The sequence below is a fragment of the Mizuhopecten yessoensis genome, unplaced genomic scaffold (assembly GCF_002113885.1).
Source record: "Mizuhopecten yessoensis strain PY_sf001 unplaced genomic scaffold, ASM211388v2 scaffold716347, whole genome shotgun sequence".
Classification (NCBI taxonomy): Eukaryota; Metazoa; Mollusca; class Bivalvia; order Pectinida; family Pectinidae; genus Mizuhopecten; species Mizuhopecten yessoensis.
In genome coordinates this window covers 808,159-818,609 of record NW_018480071.1, presented here as the reverse complement: position 1 = coordinate 818,609, position 10,451 = coordinate 808,159, and the positions used below count along the sequence as shown (strand labels likewise).

Here is a 10,451-nt window from a genome sequence, read left to right as displayed (position 1 = left end):
AAAAAAGTTTCCCGAATTTTGCCAGTGTCCGATTTTTTTGGGGACATAAAGGACACCCCAATATTGCCAAAAATACATAAAACTAATTTGTTGCAGTTAGTTTTAGGTTTGGCTATTTTTTTACGTAATTTGATTAGCCTATATTGACGTACATGAACATTCTACGTTTTTTTTTTAGTTAAAACAACTATCGATATAATATGTATAAATATAGATTTGTTCCAATATATACTAAAGATACATGGTTGTGAAAAGTAAATCTTCTCTTACTAAATACTCGTCGAATTTATTTAAACAAATTTAAGTATTTAAAAACATCAAGTTATATGAATGCATAACCACGGACTTTATCCAATTCCGTGTACAATATATAATTTTAAAATTAAACTTAGTCCCGTACAATTGAATAGATTCTTGATATATGAAATCCATTTAAAATCAGCGAAATCATTTTCATGTAAATTCAGCATAAGCTTGTACATTATACTAGACACTTTATTTTCACCCGTAATTTGTTTATACCAAAACATTATCATTCTAGATTTAATTTCAATATTCAGAGGGTACCTACCCGTTTCACCATATACCATTATATTTGCTGCGGAGCTACGTATGTTTAAAATTCTTTTACAAAACCGTACATGTAATTTCTCAATCATATTGGTATTATTACTGGATATATTTTCAAACCCGAAAACTTCTGAGGAGTACAAAAGGATTGGGAATATTAATACACCAAACAATTTTAATGGTAGGTCAATTGGTAAAATAATATTTCTTATTTTTTTTTTATGTAATGCATACATTGCTTTTTGAGCCTGTTCAACAAGTTTTTTTCTTGCTTTACAGAAACTGCCATTATAATGAAACAGCAGTCCTAGAAACGAGTAGCTGTCATGTGTTTGCAACTCTTCACCAAAAAGAGTAAAACGAATATTTTATGCAATTACTTTTCCTTTTTTTCAAAGATAACAACTTTAGTTTTATTGAGATTAACTTTAAGTTTCCAAATAGTACAGTAAGTAAAGCATTCTGTAGACCTTTAGCTGTTTCTGACATAACAATTAACTGTGTCATCTGCTTAAAGGACGTTGAACTAACAGAAAAGATAAACTTTGGCAGAATGAAAATCTTTATTATAATTATCGGGCAAATATAATCAACAATGAACTTTAAATTTAAATTCTATAATTATTTAATTTTTGAGCTCAGTGTAGTACGTGGAGCTATATCGGCTCCTGTATTGGAAACTATAAATGTATTCACTTTATCTTTAGCTACATGTAACAGTAACACATGTCCGACCGTGGTTAACTGTATCGATTTTTTTTTATATATTTACTTCTTTAAAAAGTGTCATTAAATTAAAGATGGTATGCTGGTTTTTTTCAACGCACATAGAAGTAGACACGTGTGTACAGGAAGTACTGTGACGTATAATTAAGGTTAAATATAGCAAAGGGTATTTCCGTGTGAACCGAAACCGGAAGATGCCTAACGTTTCTTCTATGCAGGTAATTATTTACAAAGATGTACTTCCTTGTAACAGTACACCTATTTTACATTAAGTAACATTTTTATTCCATATTACACATGTTACAATATACTAATAGCGGGACAATGTCATCCAAAATAGCAATTTGAGAATTTTTTTACTTTCGTTTTGGATTCCTACGTTCAACTTCAGGCACACTTGTAATAAGAATTAATTGAATATCCAGTGGGTTTTTTTTGTAATCGAAGGGAAATACTCGTCCCCTTTAAATATTTATATCTGTCTAATACAATAGTACCAGTATATAGTACGTAGTAGTGTGCTTCCACGAAGGATTAAATCTGTGAACCCCAGCTTCCCAATCCCCCTCTCTGGATCTACTGATTGAGCTAAAGGGAAATTCCCTACAGCATGAAGCTTATTTTAAGAAGGCGACCATAATCCTATGTACAACTAAAATCTGACACATAAACGATTGGAGGACTATTTCTAATAAATTGATGTTACTACACAATAACCCTCACAAACCCAAGATGGACACTGATAGACTAGCTACCTGGTCGCTAACAACAACCCAGTCCATATCTGCTTCATTCCCGCGTCTGTTTTCTACATATGTAGGTCATACCCCTGAAGAAAACATTTTGGTTCCCCGGATCTGGTCCAGTATTTGAAACAATTGTTGGCTAAGGGGTACAGACATTTGGTAAGCCGATCGTTTCAGTACCAAGTTGTTTCAAAACGTGTAAAAGCCTTTCTAATTCTAGCCAGACAATCTAAAAATTTATCTACCTGAGGTCACCAATAATCAACATAGTCCAGTTCCGCAACAGAAATATAAACATACCAAATTATTGTCATCAGCGATATACACTTAAACATTTTTTTTATCAATTTGTTTAAAGGTAATTTATACAGCAGTTAATTTAAGAGAATAAGCATCTATTAGAATGTGTCAACATTTTAAAGTAACAACATGCTAAAATAATGTTTACGCTGAGCCTCGCCTGGTTTTTGGTCAAATGTTATACATAGAGAATAATACATACCTTTTTCCATAACACACCCAGTATCAACCCTCGACCAATATCAGCCCTCAGGCTGATATTGCAGTCTCGGGTTGATACTGGGTGTGATATGGAAAATAGTTTTATTCTGTTTATAACATACTTGCTAATAAAAGCTACCATCTTATGATCAAAAGGGGTGTGATACAGGTTTTGCTGGCTGATACATGTTTTGGGGTGTGATACAGCGGGGGTTGATACAGGTTTTGGGGTGTGATACGGCGGGGGGTTGATACAGGTTTTGCTGGCTGATACAGGTTTTGGGGTGTGATACGGCGGTGGTTAATACAGGTTTTGGGATGTGATATGGCGGTGGTTGATACAGGGTTTGGGGTGTGATACGGCGGTGGTTGATCCAGGTTTTGGGGTGTGATACGGCGGTGGTTAATACAGGTTTTGGGGTGTGATACGGCGGTGGTTGATACCGGTTTTGGGGTGTGATACGGCGGTGGTCGATACAGGTTTTGGGGTGTGATACGGCAGTGGTTGATACGGGTTTTGGGGTGTGATACGGCGGTGGTTGATACAGGTTTTGGGTGTGTGATACGGCGGTGGTTGATACAGGTTTTGGGGTGTGATACGGCGGTGGTTGATACAGGTTTTGGGGTGTGATATGGCGGTGGTTGATACAAGTTTTGGGGGTGTGATACGGCGGTGGTTGATTCAGGTTTTGGGGTGTGATACGGCAGTGGTTGATACGGGTTTTGGGGTGTGATACGGCGAGGGCTGATATGGGTTAGAGCAATTGTGTCGAAAAAACCCATATTTATTAGTAAGTATGTAAAAAAATTGTATATCAAACCATATAAACAGTATCTGTTGTATTCATTCTTTAACCAATTATTCTATTAATAAATGCATTTCAATTTTGCAGGGATTTTGTTGCCTGGATGAAACAGATTTTGGCAAGAGTTATTAATGTTTTGCCTGATGTGTAACAACTTCAGAGATTGGACTAAGTAAAGATGGTGAAAATTCATGTGACATTGTTAATGAAGATATGACTTGATTATGGTGAAGATGTTGATGAAGATGTGACTTATAGAGGCGATGGAGATTGATCTAATATGTTGTTGATGAAGATGTGACTTAATTGAAGTGATGAAGATTTCATCTGATAAAATTATATTTATGAAGATGAGACTTGTGAAAACTGTAAGATATGAATGAATGAAATTTTGAAAACATCATATTAACTTGACAAAGACAAGTGTGAAAGTCTTCTTTTAGAAGTTTTAAACGCAGCAGAAAATATGGCGTCATTTTCCTGCAAGTACAGCACAGCAGCAGAGATAGAGACTCTGGATTTTGTTGAGTGTATAGAGATAATGGAGGAGAATGGCCTCCCTTACAGGGGTACAGAGGAAGTAGAAGATCTAAGGAAAACCATCTTCAACCTTTTACCAAAACCAGCTGAGAGTGTTTCCGAAACAGAAAAGGGATTAAACCTTGATGACAGCACAGATTCCGAAACCAAAGAAAAATCTGATGAAAATACGCTTTCTGAAATGGAACATAAACAGAAGGAAAATATTGTTTTGGCTTTTGACCCAAAACCTGCTGGCAGTACAGTTTCTGAAATGGAATCAAGTCAAAATAAAAATACAGATTCTGAAATGAAAGAAAAATCTGAGGATGATACTGTTTCAGAAATTGAATTAAGTCTAAATAAAGATACAGATTCTGAAACAGAAGCCAAATCTAGATCTAGAGAACATACAGTTTCTGAAATGGAATCAAGTCTAAATGAAAATACAGATTCTGAAATGAAAGAAAAGTCTGAGGAGCATACTGTTTCAGAAATTGAATTAAGTCTAAATAAAGATACAGATTCTGAAACAGAAGCCAAATCTGAGGAACATACAGTTTCTGAAATGGAATTAAGTCTAAATAAAGATACAGATTCTGAAACAGAAGCCAAATCTGAAGAACATACAGTTTCTGAAATGGAAGAGGGAAGTGATGAAAAGGTAGTTTCTGGTAAAGAACCAAAATCTGATGAAAGTACAGTTTCTGAGATGGAACCAAATCTAGATGACAATACATTTTCTGAAATGGAAACAGACTTTGAAACACCAAAGGAACCTTTTTCAGTGGAGGAAAGTAGAGAAATGGTAGGTTTAACTTTAAATCACTAATATTTCCCTATTGTTTTTATATTTTTGTTTCTTAAAACTGACAAATATCCCATATCAAATATTTGGTTTGGTTTGGTTGGTTTGTGCTTTACATCCTATGAACAGCTATGGTCATATAATGATTAGCCAGGTTTTTGGTGTTAAATGAAAACCGGAGTACCTGAAGAAAAAACAAGGACCTGCGATTAGTGCCTGGCAATTAACCCATGTATGACCGAGCCTGTGACAGAGTGGTGGAGGGCTAGTGATTGTAGATGGTCAGATGCCTTAACCACTCGGCTACTGCAGTCGCTTTATCAAATAACATTGACGATACAAGGAGGTATGGAAGAAATTCAAGACCTATATCCTTATACTTAAAAATATTATAAAACGTGAATTAAAACAAAGGTCTGGGATCTTGATTTCGTATTTATAATCTGGAGTACCAAAATTAAGGTTCTGTGTAGGTAGATGTGGCGTATGACTTTTAGCAATCCTGGCACACATATGTCGTCTGTGTGTTTAGTATCCAGCTTTAACTTTTTCTTTAATGACTTCTTCTTCAAAACCATGAAGTTATGGATTCTTGATATTTAGCTCATAGCTCCCTGATTGCCATAGAGGGCAATACAATCTTTTAATTTGAGAAATTGTATGTAATTAATGAAAGAGCAAGAGACCTACATGCATGATTAGTCTGGAACTTGCTGGCTATAAATATTAAACCAGAACATGCAAGGTCTGGTGTCAAATATGAGCACACGTACCTTAACTTATTCCTTTTTTTATGACATTATACAAATGTAGGACAGTATATGGGTTTCCATTCAACACATCCTGGAAATGATTCAGCTTCCATGATAAATATTGTACATATGTAGTTTTCTCTTATTACATCTATTTGATACAAACGGTTCTAATTACGACCCTATGTTTTACAATGAATCAGTTACAAACTACATGGTATGTGACAGTTTCTCCTACCCTGGACATGCATGTCCTCACTTCTCCTGTGTGGAAAAGATCAGCTTGTCAGCCTCTAGGGCATCCTCGATATCCAGGGGCTATGTTCACTTTCGCTTTCTGCTCCCCTGGAATATGTCATAGCAAAATTGAAGGCACAAAGATAGCTGTTTGATTGGTCTCAGGTAAACAACACTGACCAATTGCTAGGCTAATACCTGTCTTTTAAAGATTACAGAGGAGAGACGCCCGACATCAAAGCCTGTCAATTTTTACCATTATGTGACCACAAGATTCTTTTGATGTACATCAAAGGATCGATCTAGCCTTCTTGTCTCATCAACAGGCTGGCGTACACTGAGCCTTCAATTTTGCTATGACATATTCCAGGGGTGCAGAGAAAGTGGATGCCTCTAGGGGGAGATAGCCTCGTGCAGAAAGGCCCAATGGAAGTCATAACAATTTGACAGTAGCAGACCATGGGCGACAAGTTTGGATTTGCTGGATAAACATGCAATCACTGCTTGTGTTTAAGATTGGAGAAAAACAATCATCCCCTACCTTGAGGGTGTGACAGAGAAAAGTCCTACCCTCAGTATGATATTCTGGAACATCTTACAGCAGAGCGTCGCGTAAGACAATCAAAAACATCATCCCTCGGATTCTATTAGTCTCACCCTGGGGTCGAGATGGGGATTTCCCAGTCAAAACAATTGTATTAGATCGCATCAACAAGACATTGAGCCAGTAATCTCAATATTTCATGTATATGAAAAGATCCAAAGGGAAAGAGAAAAAAAGAATCATTCACCCCTGGAAGTGAGATGGATAATCTCAACCCTCAATGAAAGATTCATAAGTTTGAAAACACTAGGCAAGTTCATATTTTCCTATCTCACCCTCAAGGGTTTACAAAATTCTATAAATCTTGTTTTGCCCTTTGCAACTTCACTTGTATCATTTTTTCTTGTTTATTTATAATTTTCATGATAGCTGGCTAATTACACTGCCACAAATTATCTGTTCATCGATCAGGTCACAGTCAGTATATCTGGTATTGTTTTGATTACAGGTAAGCAAGCCTTCATCTCCAGAACTTATGGAGGAGGAGGAGGAGGAGGAAGATTTTCATCCAAAGGTTAAGGATAATATCAGTGGGAAAAATCAGCCAGTCCAGGCGACTAAGACATTTGGAGTTCCCCTTGAGGAGCTAGTGGACAGAGCCCCTCCTGGATCAACTGTACCCGTCTTTGTGTCCAAGGTGTTGGATTACATCATCAGCAGAGGTATAGTGATAAATGCTGGTACATATATAATATTCTCTCATTTCCGTGCGTGTAAGAGATGGAGCATTCAGGGTAAGAACGGGGTGTAGGAGATTTCTAACTTACACCCCATTTCACGTGATATGTTGACACAATGGCTGAACAATGACGTGACGTGAGATTTGGAAAACTTTGATGCCGCAATGCGGAAAAGGTGACGTGATGACATTAAAACCTTTTCCGACACATTGATTGAACTCTTAAGAAAGATGAAGTTATTTACTGCGTTAACTTTGTTTTCGGGGAAATTTTTGTATTTTCAAAATGGTATTCAGTCCAAACGTTTCTGACCTTATCCTGGTAGTTGTAATGAGAGCAGAGTACTCCTTCATGCCCAAAGGTGTAGGATAGGGAAATCCCAGCCTTGGGATCCCAGCCTTGGGATTTTCAAATTTGGCAAAACCCTCAGAAAAGCCTCTGGTTTTACCAAATTTAAAAACTCCTCGGGTAGAATTTCCCTATCCTACACTGGGCTTGAAAGAATCTTATAATAAGTATGTATCGTATAACTGGATTTTTAAGTTAGGATGATATTTTCGTGATTTTGCGGTTCAATAGTTGTAATCGTGAAAATATGATCTGCTGAAAAATGTGATGGTTTTGTTTGTGGGTCATTAAAGTGATATTTGAGGTTTGATTTGTCTGAAACGTGTTGAACTGGAACTTCAATGTAGACGACATCTGCAGAATGAGGGCGCGCCCGGCAGATATGGGTTGGTCAGAGATATGGCCTATATATATACACATCTAAGGCAGTATCACACATGCTAAACAACCCATATATGTATGGACAAGTGTATGATAAAAGTTAATAAAACTTGTATCGGAATTGTTGGGAAATAAATAAAATGTGTAGTTGTTAATTAAGTGTATTATATGTATATGTCTGTGTGTTCAAATGAAAGGTTCGTTATTCAAAGATTGACAAACAAAAAATTGACCAATCATAGGACCGTAAATGATCATTGCAATTAACAATAGATTGTGTCTTAATGATGATATTAATTAATTCAATATTAATTATAAAAATCCTTTGAAATTTTGTTGTAAATATTATATATTTTATGTCGACCACATGTGAGATGAGTCCTTGACTCAATGTGTTATCAAATTTAAATAAAGTCTATTATTATTATTATTATTTAAATATAAGTGTATAATATTTTCTATATACAGGGTACAATGAACACCTGTTTGTCAGAAAGGGACCGAAACATGTGGTAGAGAAGCTGAAGAGTTCCTTTGATACTTATGGTGATGCTGAGCTAGAACAGGATACAGACATCTTAGCAATCGGACAGTTACTTAAAGAGTTTCTTCAGGAGCTTCCGAAACCTATCTTTCCAGCTGAAGTTATTCCGGACTTGGAACAGCCCGTGGACGATGGTTAATAAATATAAACTTCTTTTTACTTTACAACAGTTATGAAACAAGTTATATGACCTATATAAATCACGATGGTAACGATATTACTTAAATATTTTGTAAATAACAGACTAATAAAACTATGTCTTTTTAGTTGTCGGGGAATAGACAAAAATAATAATATACAGGATGAAGTATAATATATAAAATTATCAGGTTTTCCTCATAAAAATTTAACAAGCTTTAGTTAGCTAAACATCATGACAACATAACACTACTGATTGGAGAGTCTTTCTTGTTATTAGTTAGTAACTTGATTGAACACCCATGCTAACCATTTGTCTAATTCCTGGACAATTACGAAGACATACTATTCTCTTACCCTGGACAGGTGCATCCGCACTTTAACCGGTGTGAGATTTCCTTGTCTAACGTTAACCCTAGGGTCCTTGACTCAGGATTCCCCTATTCATTACAATGGCTTGACGTCACTTCAACAATACAATGACGTCACGTCAACAATCCATCAACGTCACGTCAACCCTGAATTTAGCATGTAACATTATCATTATGATACACAATGGGAGAACAGGGTAAGAGAAAAAGAATCATTCACCCCCTTGTGGGTGAGAGATTCTATTAGTCTTATTTGTCTGTTATTTACACGAAAAATAAGTAATTGCTTTATTTGTTTGTTCATTACAAGTTAATTAAGTGGTGTAATTTGTCTATGTTTCTATTATCTACAAATTAATTACGAATAATTTTATTTGTTATCAGATGATGAGTTGGGAGGAGGCTATCATCTAGCTACGGCTATGCTGGTCCTACCCCAAAGTCACTGGCATCTCCTGCAGTTCCTGTCTAAGTCCATACAGCACATCGTCATGCCAGGGCAGTCCCTGTCAACGATAGCTGGGGCCATTGTTCCTGTCCTGACAAGGTCAGTGTTTGTCTCTGTAACAGTCTTAGTTCAATTTATCATTGAGCCTCTTACACCAGTTAATGTTATAAGTCCTGTGCTGATACTAAGACAGGAGACGTTTAGGTTCGAACATCTTCTTCCCGTCTCTCTGTCAGTCTTTTTCATAATAATAATAGTAATTTGAGGTTCTTATATATATGGCTTTATCACAATCTAGTTTGTAGGTTGTCTCAAAGCGGTTCACAAATTATTATCCGTGGTTATAGGGTCATTGCAACCAGCCAACAAATTTCTCTACTCCCTGGGTAGCATACAGCTGGTGCTGCCATTTCTGCGCTCACAGCTAGCATTCAACAATTCTAGCACTGCCCAACCACATACTCATTTACAGCTGAGTAGACTGGAACAAGCAGAGTAAAGTATATTGTTCAAAGATACAACACAGTGCCGTGCTGTGACTCAAACCTGAAACCCGGGCCATCAGTCATGAGCCCATGCAGCATCCTACCACTAGACAATGTCACATTGCCATGGGCATATTTCATATACTGATTGAGTCTACTTTTGCGAATTCTGTATGCGAGTACCTATTGGTACAGTAGAGTTTGGCATACATGCTATGATGCCCCTCTAATAAAGGAGTGTGGGCCTTAGTTCACTGTGCATCCAAGTGCTTTGTCTGGGCATGCATAATATGCTGTTGTCACATACAGCCAACGTGTATGAGAGTACCTATTGGTATGGTAGAGTTTGGCATACATGCTATGATGCCCCTCTAATAAAGGATTGTGGGCCTTAGTTCACTGTGCATCCAAGTGCTTTGTCTGGGCATGTATAATATACTTTTGTCACATACAGCTGACGTGTATGAGAGTACCTATTGGTATGGTAGAGCTTGACATATATATATACATGGATATATACAGGCCTTTTTTAGGACCAAATATGGGTAAATTCCCCTCTCCAATTTTGGCATTTTTTCCCCTATTTCAGTTGAAAATCACCCTATTTGTAACTAAAATACTACCACATGAAGGTATCTGTCTGGGTTCTATTTGTTTTTACTTTTCATCGGTTCGACATTTTCCCTGTGTAAATGTTGTTATTGCCAATATTTTGCAACACTGTTTACACTGGTCAATTTGAAGCATCTATAATGAACAAATCAAAAATTAGAAATGCCATTCATGC

The 10,451-nt window shown here is 36.5% G+C and overlaps 1 protein-coding gene across 1 annotated transcript in view; it reads left to right on the top strand.

Annotated features, from left to right (window-relative positions):
- Window positions 1-1,462: 1,462 nt before the first annotated feature.
- LOC110443472 overlaps window positions 1,463-10,451 on the top strand; it is a 29,279-nt gene continuing 20,290 nt past the window's right edge. Inside the window, exons 1-5 of the mRNA XM_021487698.1 lie at window positions 1,463-1,514; window positions 3,437-4,676; window positions 6,718-6,931; window positions 8,147-8,356; window positions 9,116-9,278. Coding sequence (XP_021343373.1) covers window positions 3,816-4,676; window positions 6,718-6,931; window positions 8,147-8,356; window positions 9,116-9,278 — 1,448 coding nt within the window. The 5' untranslated portion in view covers window positions 1,463-1,514; window positions 3,437-3,815. The remainder of the gene's footprint in view (window positions 1,515-3,436; window positions 4,677-6,717; window positions 6,932-8,146; window positions 8,357-9,115; window positions 9,279-10,451) is intronic.